This window comes from Zootoca vivipara, chromosome 6, assembly GCF_963506605.1.
Source record: "Zootoca vivipara chromosome 6, rZooViv1.1, whole genome shotgun sequence".
Classification (NCBI taxonomy): domain Eukaryota; kingdom Metazoa; phylum Chordata; class Lepidosauria; order Squamata; family Lacertidae; genus Zootoca; species Zootoca vivipara.
Window position 1 is genome coordinate 37,643,208 of NC_083281.1, and position 19,254 is coordinate 37,662,461.

At 48.7% G+C, this 19,254-nt stretch overlaps 1 protein-coding gene across 1 annotated transcript; it reads left to right on the top strand.

Annotated features, from left to right (window-relative positions):
* Positions 1-4,927: 4,927 nt before the first annotated feature.
* Positions 4,928-18,735, top strand: LOC118086575 (elongation factor 1-alpha 1-like). Its single transcript, XM_035118358.2, has 7 exons — positions 4,928-5,071; positions 6,357-6,536; positions 7,736-8,032; positions 8,834-8,984; positions 9,470-9,726; positions 16,762-16,996; positions 18,522-18,735. Exons 1-7 carry the CDS (start codon positions 4,928-4,930, stop codon positions 18,641-18,643), a joined length of 1,386 nt encoding a protein of 461 aa, XP_034974249.1. The 3' UTR covers positions 18,644-18,735.
* The last annotated feature ends 519 nt before the right edge of the window (positions 18,736-19,254 follow it).

A 19,254-nucleotide genomic window follows, 5' to 3' on the forward strand; every position in this document is an offset into this window, starting at 1 on the left:
TTTTACCTCATGTTATGTTATTCTGAGAGCTTTTTTGCCTAAAGAGCAAGGTATATATATATGTGTGTGTATGTATATACAGTATGTGTGTGTGTACACACACAGAGAGAGACAGAGAGACAGAGAGACAGAGAGTATGAACTCAGGATAAAGTGTTCATTTCCTAATTATTTTTCTACAGGAAGAGTGACTAACCAATCTAGCAATGTAGCAAAACCAACAATGAGTCTTGTGGGACCTAAAAGCCTAACAATTCATTATGGCATTACCGGTAGTTTTTGTGAACTGTTCATAATAAAATTGTGAGGCTTTAAGTTTAAAGTGTCACAAAGCTACTGCTCTGGAAACTGATCAATCTAGAGCAATGATTGGTTCTCAATTATGGGTGTGGCTAGTCAAACCTCAAATCCTGGGTGTTAAATTAAAAGGGACAATGAGTGACATCTCCTAAATCATTGGAGGAAATAGCTGGATCCTTAAAGAAAGTTAAACCTGTAGCCATTGTTCATACAAACTTAATGGATTTTATGAGATGTGTGAATGAAGGAATTTGAAGGTATTATACAGCCTAAACCAGGCATAGGCAACCTTGGCTCTCCAGAAGTTTGGAACTACAACTCCCATGATCCCTGACCACTGTGGTCACCATCGCTTACTACAAAATCTAAACCATGCTGAAAGGAGAGCCATAGAAAATCTCAGGAACAACCCAGACATTATAATTAAAGAAGCAGACAAGGGTGGAGCTGTCGTCATCATGAACAAAACTGATTACATCCAGGAGGCCCACAGACAACTTTCCAATACTGCCTTTTACATGAAATTGGACTCAGACCCCACACAAGCATACAAAAAAGAACTGAACAAGATTATTAAGGAGCTACCCCTACACATCCAAGAACAGATCCTCACAAACACACCAGCGGAACCTCGGCCAGGAACTTTCTATCTTCTACCCAAAATACACAAACCAGGAAACCCAGGACGCCCCATCATCTCAGGTATTGGCACCATTACAGTGGGTGTTTCCGGCTATATGGACTCTGTTCTGAAACCATATGCTATCAGTGCTCCCAGCTATGTACGTGACACCACAGATTTTCTGAGGAAAATACAATATTTGAACAATCTTCCTAACAATACTATACTAGCCACTATGGATGTGGAATCTCTATATACCAACATCCCACACAATGATGGTTTACAAGCCATAAGGAACACCATTTCAGATAAAACCACAGCGGACTTTGCTACCAAACTCTGCCACTTTGTCCTTACCCACAACCACTTCAAATTTGGTGATGACCTGTTCCTCCAGATCAGCGGCACAGCCATGGGCACCCGCATGGCCCCACAGTATGCCAACATCTTCATGGCAGATTTAGAACAACGTTTCCTTAACTCCTACCCACTCAAACCTCTCCTGTACCTGCGATACATTGACGATATTTTTATTATCTGGACACATGGACAACAGACCCTGGAAACCTTCCACCAGACATTCAATGACTTTCACCCCACCATCAACCTAACAATGAACCAATCTATGCAAGAAATACATTTTTTGGACACTACTATAAAAATACAGGATGGACATATAGACACCACCTTATACAGAAAACCAACTGACCGACAAACATATCTACATGCTTCTAGCTACCATCCCAAACATACCAAACAATCCATCGTATACAGCCAGGCCTTACGTTACAACCGCATCTGTTCCAACTCTACAGACAGAGAATCTCACCTAAGAGATCTACAGCAAACCTTTTTAGAACTAAAATATCCACCTGATGAAGTTAAACAACAGATCAACAGAGCCAGACAGATACCTAGAGAGAACCTGCTGCAAGACAGACCCAAAAAAGAAAATAACAGAACACCACTAGTCATCACATACAGCTCCCAAGCTAAAACAGTACAACGCATCATCAGAGATCTACAGCCTCTCCTGGACAATGACAGCTCCCTTTCTCAAGCTCTGGGAGGAAGACCTTTCATTGCCTACAGACAGCCACCCAATCTTAAACAACTCCTCACCCACAATAATACAACCACCAGACTTAACATGGACACTGGTACCAGAGCCTGCAATAAACCCAGATGCCAACTTTGCTGCCACATACACCCAGACAACACCATTACTGGCCCCAACAACATCCAACATACCATCTCAGGACTATTTAATTGCTCATCCTCTAACATTGTGTATGCCATCAAATGCCAACAGTGCCCTTCAGCTCTCTATATTGGACAAACAGGCCAAACCCTACGCCAAAGGATAAATGGACATAAATCTGACATCAGGAACCAGAAGACAGAAAAACCAGTAGGAGAACACTTCAATCTCCCAGGACATTCTATACAAGATCTCAAAGTAGCTGTCTTACTACAAAAGAATTTCAGAAATAGACTGGAAAGAGAAGTTGCTGAATTGCAACTTATCACCAAGCTCAAAACCATGGAGGGACCTGGTTTGAACAGAGATATCGGATTCTTATCTCATTATACATGATAAGCGATCTTCAGCCATCTCAACCCTTGCTTTTTCATGCAAAACCATTTGCAGTCGTTTGCGGTCATCAACAGCTATCAGTCAGTCAATCACCCATTTCCACCACCCTTCTGAGTTATCCCCCCTCCCCATCCCCACCCCTCCCCACCCCTTCTCTACATAAGTGCCTGGAAACTTCCATTTCACTGTATCTGAAGAAGTGTGCATGCACACGAAAGCTCATACCAAAATAAAAACTTAGTTGGTCTTTAAGGTGCTACTGAAGGAATTTTTTTATTTTACTTCGATCCAGACCAACACGGCTACCTACCTGTAACCAGCACTGTGGCCCTGTTAGCTAGGGATCGTGGGAGTTGTAGTTCCAAAACATCTTGAGAGCCAAGGTTGCCTATGCCTGGCCTAAACAATGGAAAATTGCTTTACATTCTGTGGAGCATTTCTTCAGATTGGAAACTGAGATTGATCCATTAAAAAAAAATCTGTTGGCAGCTAAAATGGAAGAATCCAATGATTCTAAAAAATAAATAAATAAATTCTGCACTATAAATCTGTCTAGAATTAATGTTAATATGTATGTTAATATTCAAACCACACATCCCTGGTCTAGCAGGAGCACCATGAACTCATGCAGGTTTACTGTAGAGCTGGGCAACCTGTGGCCCTCCAGATATTGCTGCACTACAACTCCCATCATCCCTGACCTTTGGCTATACCAGCTGGAGCTGATGGGAGTTGGAGCTCTGGCATTACTACGGTGTAACTCAAAAAAGTGTTTGCACTGCATTGTGGCCGCATATAGCATCCTTTCCCCAAAACAGATCCACCGCTAAAACTGAAGGGAATGTCTGATTTTATCATTTTAACTCTCTAGCCCTCATTGTCCCAGGAAAGTAAGAGTTTGTAAAAAAAATCAAATTCCGAAGTACAGCGAGAAACCTGTGTCTCACGTTTGGTCCCTCCACCTTTAAAAACTTCTGTTTCACGTCTACCCAGCCCTCCCATCAATCCATTGTGATGGCTGAAAAGAAGCGATGGGGGGGATTTCTTTGTTTCTGCCCAAACTCGGCCCCGCCTTTGAGGACTTAAAAGCCGCGGACCAAAGCACTGCGTGCATGGGCCTTCGGGATTCACACGTGGAGAAAGGTGACGCGGGGTTTGTGCGGGAGGACTTGGCGGGATTTCTCAACCCGTTTTATTCGCGAGTGACTTGTGCGTTGCAAAGAGGGGGACTCACTACTGCACGTGCCGAGGCTGGCACCTGCTCGTGGAAAGGGTGACTTTTACGAGGTTCATTCGAATTGATCCGTTTACACGCAGGCTGAAAAGTGGGTGTGTGTGTTTCTTTTCAAAGACCCCCCGATAAAACCGATGGTTGGCCGGGGGGCGTATCTCCCCCGCTGATCTTAGCAAGGTCAATGGACTCTTGTCTGGTTTGACTTCGAAGTCGCTTCGGTTTCGGTTAGGGGGCGTTTGGTTTTCGGGTAGGGAGAGGTGAAGTGTACTCGGAAGCTTGTATGCAGGGCTCAAGTCGTGAAATTGCGACCAGGGTGGCGAAGGGGCTGTGCTCCTGTGCCTTTAATATCTGTGTGGGGGAGCGAATTTAGCAGCTTGTCATCCCAGGCACACCTGCGGAGGAGAGATTCCCAATTCTACATACCTGTTAAAGATGCAGGAGACCTGCTCTCTCTGGCCCCCTGCCCACCACCCTAACTGTGACTATTTGAGTGAATTTCTTTGGGGTTAAACATTGTAATCCTATACATTTTTACTGTGCTCAATAGGATTTACTCCCTAGTTCTTAAAACTGTAGACTCATAACCCACCTACTTTATGCCTCTTGAACTGGATAGGATTTCTGAATAGGACTTACTTCTGATTCCATAATGCGGAGTATAGGGCTGTCAAACTCAACCAGTGAAGGTGCCAGTTGCTGGTGGGGGTCTCTGCCCATCCTGCTTATTCTGTTCCCTTCTGGTCTTTTCTCTGATCCAAGGCTTTGTCTTGGCTCTCTGTGTGTGTTCACTGCACATCTTTACAATGGTCTAAATGAGTCTCACTCCAGATTAACTTTGGTGCATGCACCAGGATTCAAGCCTGGATAGGTGTTTTGTTTTTGTTTTTTGCCAAATTAGATGGGCATGGGCATCTTAAATTAGCAGCCTCTGATTTGGGCCACTGACTTCTACTTACCGCCCCTGCCCCTCCCCAAATGCTGGGGGGAGACATGCAGGCATAGTAGGAAAAACTTTGATGTTAAATTTGGAGGTATAATTTGGACTCCAGAGTCTTTTTTTGCAGCTGGCGGCCTGCAGTTTGAACCATGTTTGTAGACTTTCCCCCATCTTCCAGGTACACCTGGGCTTTCTCCTCTTGCTTCCAATCCTTACAGGCTCCCTCAGCCTCGTCACCATGGGCAAAGAGAAGACCCACATCAACATAGTGGTGATTGGGCATGTGGACTCTGGCAAGTCAACCACCACAGGCCACCTCATCTACAAATGTGGAGGCATAGACAAGCGTACCATAGAGAAATTTGAGAAGGAGGCAGCTGAGGTGAGTTCATGCTAGGGCTCAGGCCTAGAATGAAAGGCAGTGCCTCTAGGCATGTGCAGAGGGCATTCCTACTTCCTTGACTGTGCTTGTACAACTAGGATATTGGGGTAGCTTTGAATCACTGGCACTGCTACTACTTTTTTATTTTTATTTAATCGCTGGCTCCTCCAGGAATCCTATTTCCCCTTGTCTGTCCTCTTTTCACCCCACTGGAGTGTTTTGGAAATAGGTAAAGGTAAAGGTACCCCTGACCATTAGTCGTGGACGACTCTGGGGTTGCGGCGCTCATCTCGCTTTACTGGCAGAGCCGGCGTACAGCTTCCGGCTCATGTGGCCAGCATGACTAAGCCGCTTCTGGCGAACCAGAGCAGCGCACGCCGTTTACCTTCCCGTCGGAGTGGTACCTATTTATCTACTTGCACTTTGACGTGTTTTCAAACTGCTAGGTGGGCAGGAGCTGGGACCGAACAACGGGAGCTCACCCCGTCACAGGGATTCGAACCGCCAACCTTCCGATCAACAAGCCCTAGGCTCTGTGGTTTAGACCACAGCACCACCAGCGTCCCATTTTGGAAATAATGTGCATTTATTTTTATTTTTTTAAGATGCTGACTTAACTTAATGTAGCCTCCATCTTCAAGGCTAAGGTGTATGTATGTGTAAATAAAACTATATATCTTAAAGACACTACAGGCTCTGCCATGCCTCATTCCAAAGGAACACAAACCCCGGTTAAGAGCCAAGACCCCATAAATCTTGCTACCACTTGGCAGCGTTTGGGGTGGCAAGTAACAATATATTAACTCTCTCACACACACAGCTATGTCTACCTCCTGCAACTGCACAAGATTCAGGAAAAAGCTGGCTTAGATGTTAAATGCCTAGTATCAAGCACATCAGGGTTTTGTTTTAACAAACTATTGTTAACTATTTAAATTCATTTAAGAGGCTATTATTATTGGTATATGACCATGGGCAAGAGTTAACCCTTTCTACCCCTGTTGCAATCATTTTGAAAAAACCCCTCGCATGCTATTAATTCCAGAAAGAAACAGCTCCTACAGCAATGAGCAGATTTGTCATTTTAATAAGGAATGTGGTAGAGAATGAAAAGATTAAATCTCCCTTTGTGCTGCACTGCAGTCCTAATTATAGCTTCCCTTCCATCGCCATCCATGCATGCAATTAATTAAAAAACAAAGAAAGTTGGGCTTCCTGATGATGCATTTTGCACCATGTATAGTTTGGTTGCTAAAAGTACAGTAGTTTTCTCTCTTCTTTGCAGATGGGAAAAGGCTCTTTCAAATATGCCTGGGTGCTGGACAAGCTGAAAGCTGAACGGGAGCGAGGGATCACCATCGACATCTCCCTGTGGAAGTTCGAAACTAACAAATTCTACATTACCATCATTGATGCTCCCGGCCACAGGGACTTCATAAAGAACATGATCACTGGGACCTCTCAGGTAAGGTTGCTGTCTTCCACTCCCATGGAGAGGAAATGTGTGCCATTAGTTATGGCTGCTTCTTTTTTCTTTGCAAAACAGTGCAAAGTAAAATGTAACTTACCTTTTTTTAATTAAAAAAAGGCAGGAAGAACCAGCTGCACAAAAATAGAATCATAGAATCATAGAGTTGGAAGAGACCACAAGGGCCTTCCAGTCCAACCCCCTGCCAAGGAGGAAACACCATCAAAGTGTTCTTGACATATGCCTGTCAAGCTTCTGCTTAAAGACCTCCAAAGAAAGAGACTCCACCACACTCCTTGGCAGCAAATTCCACTGTCGAACAGCTCTTACTGTCAGGAAGTTCTTCCTAATGTTTAGGTGGAATCTTCTTTCTTGTAGTTTGAATCCATTGCTCCGTGCCCGCTTCTCTGGAGCAGCAGAAAAAAACCTTTCTCCCTCCTCTATATGACATCCTTTAATATATTTGAACATGGCCATCATATCACCCCTTAACCTTCTCTTCTCCAGGCTAAACATACCCAGCTCCCTAAGCCGTTCCTCATAAGGCATTGTTTCCAGGCCTTTGACCATTTTGGTTGCCCTCTTCTGGACACATTCCAGCTTGTCAGTATCCTGCTTGAACTGTGGTGCCCAGAACAGGACACAGTACTCCATGTGAGGTCTGACCAGAGCAGGCTACAGTAAGATATAATGCAATACAATAAGATGGGGGAGCCATAAATCTGGCTTGTCAGTAGACCACAAGCCTAACATGAGTCAACCGTGTGATGGAGCAGCAAAAAAAGTTAATCAGGCTGCATTAACAGAAATATAGTGTCTCGATCAAGGGAAGTAATAGTTCCACTCTATTCTGGCCTGGTCAAACCATATCTGGAGTACTGTGGCCGGTTCTGGGCACCACAGTTCAAGAAGTATATTGACAAGCTGGAACATGTGCAAAGGAGGGCTACCAAGATGATAAAAAGTCTGGAAATCAAATCTTTTCCCTTACGCACCCTCATGGGTTGTAGTTTCCTGAGGACTCTTGAAACTCCATTAGAGAGTTGTACCCCATTTCATGGCACACATTCTAGATGAATATAAATGACTTACGCCTGCCATATTGGTTTGCCCTAACTGCCCTAGATCCTACCCTGACTCCTTGGGAGTCCCTAGGCTCCAGACAGTATTCCAGAGCTGTCTCTTGGTCTCCCCAGGCTGACTGTGCAGTGCTGATTGTGGCTGCTGGCACGGGTGAGTTTGAAGCTGGCATCTCCAAGAGTGGGCAAACCCGTGAGCATGCCCTCTTGGCCTATACTTTGGGAGTGAAGCAGCTCGTCGTTGGGGTGAACAAGATGGACTCCACGGAGCCTCCTTACAGCAGCAAGCGCTACCAGGAGATTTCCAAGGAAGTGAGTGCCTACATCAAGAAGATTGGCTACAACCCAGCCACTGTGGCCTTTGTGCCCATCTCTGGGTGGCATGGAGACAACATGTTGGAGCCCAGCAGTAACGTGAGTAGCTCACAGTATTTTTCTCCCCCTTTCCTCAAAACTACTGAGTAGGGAAGTTTAGATTGATGAGGTCAGTGGTAGTTCTCCAGCACAAAGGAACCTGTGGTCCTCCAGGTGCTGTTGGACTACAACACCCATCATTCCCGACTATATTTGCTGGGGTTGATGGGACTTGGAGTCAAGCATCTGGAGGGCCACAAGACCTCACCCCTTCTTTAACCAATCTCTAAAAAACTTACTTAAGCATCCATTCTGGCACTGGAGATTTAAGCAGACAATCTTATGCCTACTTTCAAGCATACCTCTGCAGTCATAAGACCTAGAAACTTCATTCCCCCCCTCCTTTGAAAATAAAAGCTGAGGCTTTTGATGAGCTGAATTCCACCATCCAGTGGAATTGCAGAAGACACATAGCCCTGCTCATACTGATTTCACCCACCTGACCCACTTTGTATCTGATGAAGTGTGCATGCACACGAAAGCTCATACCAAAATTAAAACTTAGTTGGTCTTTAAGGTACTACTGAAGGATTTTTTTTTATAGATTGGCAGTAGTTCTCCAGAGGTCTTTGGTAAGCTCCCAACTGAAGATCCTAGGAATTAAGACTAGACATGTCAAGCTTGTTCCTACCCCCTCCTAAAAACTGGAAACACATTCCCAGGAGAGAGACAGGAGAACATGCCTACTTCCAAAGACCAGGAGGTCTCCAGCTGTAGAATTGCATGATGTGACTTCAGGCTGTCACAAATATTTGCAGACATGCTGAAAACTATGCACATGCTCTTCATCTCTGTTGGCAGATGCCTTGGTTCAAGGGCTGGAGCATCACCAGGAAGGAAGGCAATGCCTCTGGCACCACTTTGCTGGAAGCTCTGGATTCTATTATCCCTCCTTCCCGCCCTGTTAACAAGCCCCTTCGCCTTCCTCTGCAGGATGTCTACAAGATTGGTGGTATGCATTATTGTACAGGTGGGATAATAATGTAAAAGGATATTGACCTTGTGCTTCAATAGTTATGCTCAGTGCAGTGATTCAATGCAGGCAAATATTCCAGTCTTCAGGAAGAATTCTGACTCCTTGCTTGCTTGCACTTGTAGCCTGCTTTTCTGCCAAAAAGGCTCCCGGAGCAACTTACATAGAATCGACTGAAATAAGGCAGCCCCTGCCTGCAGGGTTGCAGTCTAAAAGCCATGGCACACAAGGGAAAAGAGTCTGGGATGGAAGAGGAGAAACACAAACTCGGGCACCAATTCCTAAAAGTTAAATAGTATTACTTAACATATGGAAGCCTAGTGGGTTGCCTAAGGCTGACTAGGCCATATTTTTCACTACTCGGCTGGGGAAGGCTGCTGTTCTATGAGGTTATGAACTTGGAGTAACTCTGTCAGGCCGTTAGCTGTGCAGCTCAGTGGGTAACCCTGTCGTTTTACCCTCAGGCATTGGCACTGTCCCGGTGGGCAGGGTGGAAACAGGGTTCCTGAAGGCCGGCATGGTGGTCACCTTCGCCCCCAGCAACATCACCACAGAGGTGAAGTCTGTGGAAATGCACCATGAGGCGCTGGCGGAGGCCCTGCCAGGAGACAACGTGGGCTTCAATGTCAAGAATGTGTCGGTGAAAGACATCCGCCGTGGGAACGTGGCTGGGGACAGCAAGAACGACCCTCCCATGGAGGCAGGCAGCTTTGCAGCCCAGGTGAGGGGTGGGCAGGGCCAGAGGGGTCTTGGGAGATAGAGGAAGCTTCCATTTTTAGTCATGTATTGGTCCATTTAGCTTGGTATTGTCTACACTGACTGGCAGCAGGTCTCCATGATTTGGGCCTGGTTTCCCTCCCAGCTCTCCCAGTTGTCATCAATAGTAAATTCAAAAATACAAAATACAAAACCAAACCAAACCGAACAATTCCCATAAATCACAGCAAATGCTACAAAGGCAAAAGCAACCCAGCAATAAGAGCAACAACTCCCTCCTCAACACCACCTCAGCAGCCTGAGGCCCCACTCTCCCAGATCAGGTGTAAAAAGGCCAGAGCTTCATTGCATGCTCAATTCTCATTTCCAGCCTGCCCAGGTTAAGTACCTTAAGATCAGGGCCATAATCAAGGATCAACATGGCTGATACAGTAAATAATGCCATGCCATTCCCCAAATCAAATCAAACTTTATTCGCATAGCCGACAGGCCATAGCATCAAAGAATACAAATAGAACGCAACGCAAGATGCCATTCCCCATGGGCTCCATTCACCACTGAGATCAAGCCCTTTGCATTACAAGTATTCTGAATCCTGAACTATTATTACTGTCCTGGTCAGAAACATGGAGTTGCCTCGGGTGGCATGGCATTTAGAGAAGAAAACAAAGCTTGTGGGAGACTGCGTAAACAGCAAAAGGAATCTGTTGAAGTTGAACAATCAATTGTCAAGTGGGCAGTTTCCTACCTCTGATGTGTAGCATCATCATAGAACAGGACTCAAGGTGACTTTAAAAAGTAAAAATAATAACTGCAAAAAGAAAGAAAGAAAAAGCAATCATTAAAAAAGTAAACACTTGTCACAGTGGCCGGAGTGGACTACTTCAGAGTAACGACGCTACGCAGCTCTGCATTTTATTCTTTTATTGGTGCTGCGTATTTACAGTGCTGAAGTCATTGCTATTTACACGGAGTGATGTGATCAGTCGGTTTCAGAACCTCCTAATGGCTTTTGGCGCGTCTTTCTCCAACACAAAAGCTTTGGCAGACCCATCCTCTTTCCCCTCCTCTTTCTGCGTAGTTCTGGCGTTGGGGGGATGGGTCTCCCCCCCTTATTCGCCCCTTCCTGTCCCACCTGGGACCCTGGCTCCTCTACCTTGCCTGAGCCTCGGACACGACTTCCTGCTTCCCCACTGGAATCGGAACTCTCTCTGCTTTCCCCTGTGCTCGGTGATTGGCTTGAACTCAGGAGGGGAGGGACTTCGCGATATCCCCTGTCCCTCACATCCACCCCCCTCCCAAGCTCTCCTTCACCCCTCCCCAGGTCCCCCCCAGGTGTCGGTGACGACTGGAAGCCTAAGAACTCAGTGCTTTCCGAGCCCGTTGGTGTGAACACCTCCCCCCAGTCCTGCAAGCCCCCCCCTTCCGCCTGGGAGGATGGGAATCCCAAAAAGTCCGTGGCGTCAGAGCTGGTGGGGGTAAAAATGTTCTGCCAATCTGCTTCTGCCTCTGACTGGGTGGATCTCGGTGACACCCATACCTCATCTTCTGGTTCCTCAAACTCCGCTTCCCAGCACCATGGTGAACTGCTCTCCCGTGCTTCCTCCCCCTCCCCCTCCCTTTCCATGTGCCAGGGCTTGGGTCTATGGGGAAAGAGGGCGTGAAATTCTTCTACCAGGAATTCCTCCTGTATCTGAGTGGCTGGGACCCATTCATTCTGGGACGGTGGAGCATCCTCCCATGCCATGAGGTACTCCAGTCCCCCCACCCCCCACCTTGAATCCAGGATGGCCGTGGCCTCATTGAGTTGCTCCCTGCCTTCCCTCTCCCCCCCTCCCTCAGGGGTTTGTTCGCTGTCTCGGAGCCTGCTGCTTTCCCTGTACGGCGACAGCAGCGATCTATGAAACACAGGGTGCACCCTCATGTCCTCTGGCAGTGCCAGCCTGTATGCCACCGGGTTGACCTGTTGCGTGACCGTGAAGGGGCCCAACCTTCTGGGCGCCAGCTTTTTGCATCGCCCTCTGATGGGAAGGCCCTCCGAGGACAACCAAACTTTGTCCCCCACCCTAATGACCTCCCCCGGTCGCCTGTGGCGATCTGCCCCCTTCTTGTACGCTTCCTTGGCTCTCTCCAAGTGTTCTCTGAGCTGCTGGTGCACCGTCTCCAGTTCCTCTGCCCAATCCTCAGCCTGTGGGCCCTCCTCCTCCTCCTCCCCCTCCCTCTCTGGGAAAGATCTGAGGTCACGCCCGTAATTGGCCTTAAAGGGCGACACCCCTGTGGAGACGTGCACCGCATTGTTGTAGGCAAATTCTGCCAGTGGCAGGCGATCCACCCAGTCCGTTTGCCGCTGGCTGACGTAGCATCTCAGGTACTGCTGCAGAATGGCGTTGACCCTCTCCGCCTGTCCATTGGTCTGCGGGTGTCTAGCCGTCGACAAGCTGACCTCCACCTGCAGGAGGTTCATGAGCCGCCGCCAGAACCTGGAAACAAATTGGCGGCCACGATCCGAAATAACCCTTAAAGGTAATCCATGCAGTCTGAATACGTGATCCACAAACAGTTTGGCTGTCTCTTCTGCAGAGACCGCCCTGGCACACGGTATAAAGTGGCACATTTTGGACATGAGGTCCACCACCACCAACACTGCGGTCTTGCCCCTGGACGACGGCAGGTCTGTGATGAAGTCCATGGACACTACTTCCCACGGCCTGTGCGGTGTGGCTAAGGGCTCCAGCAAACCTGCTGGTGGCGCTCTGACCACCTTTGCCCGCTGGCAGGTGTCACAGCCCCTTACATAATCCCTCACATCCTCCCGCACCCCTGGCCACCAGAAGTGTCTCATGACTAGGTGAGCGGTTTTGTCCCTCCCAAAATGACCCGCCGTTGGGTTGTCGTGCATCTGCTTGAGGACCGTACGTCTAAGCTGGGTGGTGGGCAGGTACAGTGCACCCTTGTAGAAAAGCAGCCCCCTGCGTTCTGCAAAGTCTTTTGCCTGCTCCCCCCCCCTTCTCAGTTCTCTGAAGATGCGGTTGGCAAATTCATCCGCTGCCGTCAGTGCTGTGAGTTCCGCCTCGCTCACCACTGCTGCTCCGCAGGACCATGCTGACGGGGGGAAAATGTGTCTGGGTGCCGGTGGCGCCTCCTCCTCCATGTACTCTGGCTTGCGGGAGAGGGCATCCGCCCTGACACTCTGCTCTCCCGGGATGTAGTGTATGGAGAAGTTGAAGTTCGAGAAGAACTCTGCCCACCGTATCTGCCGCTGGTTGAGCACCCTGGCAGTTCTCCAGAACTCCAGGTTCTTGTGGTCTGTGCACACCTGGATGGGGTGCTTGGCGCCCACCAGGAAGTGTCTCCAGTGCTGGAACGCAGCGTGGATCGCAAGAAGTTCCCGATCAAACACCGTGTAGTTTCGCTCTGGCTGGGTCAACTTCCTGGAGAAGAAGGCACAGGGTCTCCACTCTCTGTTGGCGTCCAGTTGCAACAAAATGGCGCCCACAGCTTTATCAGAAGCATCTGTCTCCACGCGTAGGGGCGCGTCCTGAACCACGTGGAACAGGTTCTGGTCTGAGGCGAACACCCTCTTGAGGCTTTCAAACGCTGCTTGCGCCTCTGGTGTCCACCTGAACTTCTGCTTGCCTCTCAGGCAGTCAGTGATGGGAGCCGTAACGCGAAAGAAGTTCTTGATGAACTTCCTGTAGAAGTTGGCGAAGCCTAGTAGGCGTTGGGCATCTTTGCGCGTCCTGGGGCTGTGCCAGTCCAGGATGGCCTGCACCTTGTCCTTGTCCATCGCCAGCCCCTTGTCTGACAGCTTGTAGCCCAGGAAGTCCACCTCCTTGGTGTGAAACTTGCACTTCTCCAGCTTCACATACAGGTGGTTCTCCTTCAGGCGCTGCAACACCTCCCTGACATCTTTCACATGCTGCACTGGGTCATCGGAATAGATAAGGATGTCATCCAGGAAGACCAAGCATTTCCTGAAGAGGAGGGACCCCAGGACGTGGTGCATGAAGGCCTGGAAGCATGCTGAGCCCCCTTGCAACCCGAAGGGCATCACCAGATATTCAAAAGAGCCCAGAGGCGTGAACATCGTGGTTTTCCATTCATCGCCTTCCCGGATCCTGATCAAGTTGTACGCCCCCCTCAGGTCTAGCTTGGTGAAAATCTTGCCCCTGCGTGCCGCTGTCAGGAGATCATCCACTCTGGGCATGGGGAAAGCCACTGGCTCTGTTACTGAATTCAGCCGTCTAAAATCCACCACAAGACGGCGCTGTTGTGTGTCTTTCTTGTCCACCCAGAAGACTGGGCTGCCCCCTGCTGCCTTGCTTTCTCTGATGAACCCCCGCTTGAGGTTCTTGTCGATGAAAGCGCGCAGATCCTCCAGTTCCTGGTCTGACATGGCGTACAGCTTGGCTGGGGGTATAGTTGCCCCTGGCACCAGGTTGATCTGGCAGTCAAAAGGCCTGTGTGGGGGTAGGTGGTCGGACTCCGCTTCGCTGAAGACCTCCTGCAGGTCCCAGTACGGCTTGGGTATCGCCTCACCCCCTTTGACGTGCATGGTGGCCACCGTGGCTATTGGAGGCCCCTCCCCTGGTTGGTGCTGCATGCAATGTTCCAGGCAAAAGTCCGATCCAAAAGTGATGCATCTCTGGTGCCAACTGATGGAGGGGTCGTGGCGCGCCAGCCAGCTCATGCCCAAGACGATGGGGGGGTCTGAGATGGTTGTGACGTTGAATGCCAGTGTCTCTGAGTGCCTTCCCACCGTCATTCTCATGGGGGGGGGTTGATGAGTGATGGCCCCTCCCAGCAGCTCTCTGCCGTCAATGGTTGCCACGTGCAGGGGAAAATCCAGCTGCAGAAGCTGGATCTGGTGCTCTTCTGCAAAGTTTCTCGAGAAGAAGTTGGCTGAGGCACCACTGTCAATTAGGGCGAGGACCGTCAGGGGATAGCCATTTGGGAGCGTGAGCGTCACTTCTAGAACCACTCCTGCTCTGGGAGGGGTGGGCTGGCTCTGCTCCTCTCTGTGCGGGTGGGTGGGCTGGGGCTGTTGTCTGCTGACTGTGCCTGGCTGCTGCCCCTTGTCTCCTGCAGCCAGGCTTTCCCGTTTCCCTGCTGTGGTGCTGCGTCAGTGGGGGAGGGCACAACCGTTCCCGCCTTTCCTTGCCACTCCCTGCGATGTGGGCAGTCTCTGACGAGATGCTGGGGGGAGTTGCAGAGAAAGCAATTCCCACCCCTTCCCTCCTTGCGTCTTGGCGCCGCTGGGGTTTGAAAAGCCCGCGCGCGCGCGCTATCAATCTGCATGGGTTCCTGGTCCTGACTGGCCCCAGGCGTGGCTTGAAAGGGTTGTTGGGGGAGTGGCTTCTCCTGCGACCGTGGGAACCAAGCCCGCTTTGCGCGCGTTGCTTGCTTGTCGCTCCACCGGGATTCCTGTCTCACCCCCACCGCCAGAGCCGCTTTGCTCAGCTGATTCATATTACTGGGCTTTGGACCTCTCGAGAGCTCATCCTTCACCTCCTCATGCAACCCCAAGTAGAACGCCGCTTGCATTGGGGGTGACTCTAGTTCCCACCCCAATCTGTGCACCAGCATGGTGAATTTCGCCCAATACGCGCGAACTGTCATATTTCCTTGGCGTAAATTATGAAGTTCCTCCTTAGTCTGGTCCATATGACTATCAGACGAATACATCGTTTTCAAACCTTCTAGAAATAGTTTGACATTCTTCATGCAAGGATTCTTTGTTGCGATTAACGGTCTTAGCCACTCCCTGGCTGCCCCGGTAAGGTGCTCCACAATAAACGCTACCCTGTGCTCATCATCAGGGAACTCAGCGTGGTGCAGCTCAAGAGCATACACAATCTCAGTCTCAAAGCCCTGATATTCCCTCGGGTCTCCATTGAACTTGCTTACTAGCATCCCGGCTCTCCTTCCTGGCAGCACTTGGACTTGGGGTGCCCCTCCCGCCTTGTTTTTCTCTGCATCCAGCTTGTTTTGGAGGTCTACCGCCACCGCCCTTAATTCCTGCTCTCTTTCCTGTAGCGCTCTCACCTGTTCCGCAAGTTGTAGCCGGTCGTCCTGGACCTTCTTAGTCTCTTCTTTAGCTGCCTTCAATTCCCCCTGCGCCTGCAGCGACAGCTGCTGCAGTTCTTGCTGGGCTTGCTCCGCGATCTGCCGCCATCTCTCCGCCTCTGACACGCTCATCCCGGCAACTCCAAAGTAGCCCAAAAAGGATTAGGAGGTTGCTGTCACAGTGGCCGGAGTGGACTACTTCAGAGTAACGACGCTACGCAGCTCTGCATTTTATTCTTTTATTGGTGCTGCGTATTTACAGTGCTGAAGTCATTGCTATTTACACGGAGTGATGTGATCAGTCGGTTTCAGAACCTCCTAATGGCTTTTGGCGCGTCTTTCTCCAACACAAAAGCTTTGGCAGACCCATCCTCTTTCCCCTCCTCTTTCTGCGTAGTTCTGGCGTTGGGGGGATGGGTCTCCCCCCCCTTATTCGCCCCTTCCTGTCCCACCTGGGACCCTGGCTCCTCTACCTTGCCTGAGCCTCGGACATGACTTCCTGCTTCCCCACTGGAATCGGAACTCTCTCTGCTTTCCCCTGTGCTCGGTGATTGGCTTGAACTCAGGAGGGGAGGGACTTCGCGATATCCCCTGTCCCTCACAACACTGATAGAACAAAAAGCTATATACATACACCCAATTTATTTAAAACCTTACAAATAATTACAATAAAAACAGCACGGCACCAGCCCTTTCATAAAAAGCAGTCAATTCCCAAAAGCCTATTGGAGCAAAAAAGAATTACCTGCCAGCAGAAGGACAGCAAGGAGGGTGCCAATCTAGCTTCACCAGTGAGGGAGTTTCATAGTTTAGGAGCAGCCACCGAAAAGGCCATCTCCCATGTTCCCAGGACTGATGGGAGTTGTAGCCAAAACATTTGAAGGGCACCCAGTTGGGGGGAGGCTGCTGCACAGGTATAGTGAATGTTTTCAGAAGTCCTGCATGTTCTTCCTGCTTGACCTTGATGTTGTAGGTGATCATCTTGAACCATCCGGGCCAGATCTCAGCAGGCTATGCCCCAGTCCTGGACTGCCACACAGCCCATACCTCCTGTAAGTTTGCTGAGCTGAAGGAGAAGATTGATCGCAGGTCTGGCAAGAAGCTGGAGGATGACCCCAAATCCCTGAAGACTGGTGATGCGGCCATTGTTCAGATGATCCCTGGCAAGCCCATGTGTGTGGAGAGCTTCTCTGAATACCCACCTCTTGGTAAGTTTGCAGCGCATTTATCAGAGGCTCGCAGCCTCATATCTAGGATTGGCTAGGAATTCTAAAAAACTAAAACATCAGGGCAGTTTTGAAATTGGTGTAGCTTTGAAAGGTTCAGTCCACTATCTTGATTCAAAACGACTTCCAAATGTATCAAAAAACCACAGATGAAAGCCTGCTGCTTGGTCTCAGGAACCATCATGCAAAAGTGTCCGTACTTCCATTTTAATGGGCATCATTTTGGCTTTTCTCATTTTGTGGAAGGGTGAGAATCTAAGTTGTGCAAGGGCACTGAAGTTCTACCTTTTCATCACTTTGGTCATTCAGCTATGCCTAGGCCCTGACCTGGGGAAGGGTCATTGCTCAGTGGCAGAGCATCTGCTTCACATGCAGAAGGTCACAGGTTCAATCCCAGGCATCTCCAGGTAAGGTTAGAAGAGAAACTCCCTGGCTGATACCCTGGAGAACCGTGGCTTATCAGGGCAGATGGTACTGAGCTTGATGGGCCAGTGATATAAGGCAGCATCCTATGTTCCAGTTTTCCTCTGGCACTAAGGGGCATTGTGCATGTGCACATATCACCACAGCCATGAGGGACAGCAACTTAGATTTTTTTTTAATGGGCTGAAAGATTAGATTCCTGGGTAATTAAGTCTGTACCCAGTACATCTTTCCCTTGACTGAGGATATGAGACTGAATTGTGGGAGTGGCTGCGGAATGTGGTTTGAGAGTTTGCTGTAACAGGAAGTTTTGAGTAGGTTTGTGCTTGATGTGTGTTGCTCATGTAAGGGTATTCTTCTGCTAAGAATGACTGCCTCTGCAGGACCTTCTGGGTCTGTTTAGGAGTCTTCTTTCAGGCCTCTCCTGTCTGCCTCAGTAGCCATTTTGAGTAGGCTGAACTTGAAAACGGTACATAAATCATCCAAATAAACAAATAATGAATCATTCTGTGGCCAATTGTGATGAATCAGGTCTTCCTTTGAAGCTTGGCAGTGAGGGATGATCTTTGACTGTATCCTCCTATTAAATGTGCCACATGCTAACTATTAGTGGCTATTGTACATGATATGAGTGGCTAGGCCAAGAGTAGGCAACCTTTGCCCCTCCAGATGTTGATGAACTACAACTTCCATAATCCCTGGCCATGCTGCCTAGGACTCAAGGGAGTTGTAGTGCAGCAACATCTGGCGGACCAAAGGTTACCCTCACCTTGGTTAGGCATTTGTTTCTAGCTATTAGGAAGGCTGCTGCTTGCTAGTGGTGCACTCTTCTAGCTTGTGGTTTTGCATTCTACAGCCTTTTATAGCTACATCTATGTGACAGCTTTAAAAACTAGTTTAATAACCAGTCCTCCTTCCTAAGGAATACTAGGAACTGGTAATTCTGTGAGTAGAGCTACAAATCTCAAACTCTTAGCAACAGCAGTTAAGCCGTGGCAGCTTAAACCTGTCGGTCATAGGTAAAAAGATTCCAGAAACTGTGTTGAACTTTCTGTGCCCTAATGAGATCTCTTCTCTCTGGCAGGTCGTTTTGCTGTTCGGGACATGAGGCAGACAGTGGCCGTGGGTGTAATTAAGTCTGTGGAGAAGAAGGCTAGCGGGGCAGCTAAAATAACTAAGTCTGCCATAAAGGCCAGTAAAAAGTGAAGAGCTTCTTGTCCCCCCCCCCCCAAAAAAGCATCAACAGCTGGTGCTTAGGCTCTTTCTGATCCCTGACTGGAGCCTGGCCTCACTAAAACTGGACTGATGGCTCAGCACTGCCATGCAGCGGAAGAGGATCTTGAAGGAAACTGGACACTGTGTGGGTGGTGGGTTTAAAAGCCTTAAATATATAAAAAATAAAGTGCATCTTATTTGCCATGTTTCTCCATTGTTATAGCATCCATAACCAGATACTTGCGTCCAAATGTACAATTTGCAGTCGGGTGGAGGGGAGGAAGAGCGTAGTACATTGGCCTGTTTATAATCCTTATAGTTTTAAGGACTGTAGTGGTTCTCAGTGCAATCCTGCATGTCTACTCAAAAGTAAGGTCCACTGAGTTTAATGGAACTTGCTTCCAGGTAAGTGTGCATAGGATTGGAGACTTCTTAAAAACTGCATCTACAGCACTAAACAAATGCTAGTGTTCTTTTACTGCATTAGCAACTACGAGGATTCTGCTTGTAGGAGGGGGTAAGAGGATGATTCTACAATCTAGGTCTAACATAGATGTATCCAGCCATACTTTAAAAAGTAGAGAACATGAACAGCAATGCAT

Coding starts and splice junctions, on each gene's coding strand:
- LOC118086575 (XM_035118358.2), top strand. CDS start 4,928: ATGGGCAAAGAGAAGACCCACATCAACATAGTGGTGATTGGGCATGTG. Junction 5,072..6,356: donor TTGAGAAGGAGGCAGCTGAG/GTGAGTTCATGC, acceptor TCTTCTTTGCAG/ATGGGAAAAGGCTCTTTCAA. Junction 16,997..18,521: donor CTCTGAATACCCACCTCTTG/GTAAGTTTGCAG, acceptor TCTCTCTGGCAG/GTCGTTTTGCTGTTCGGGAC.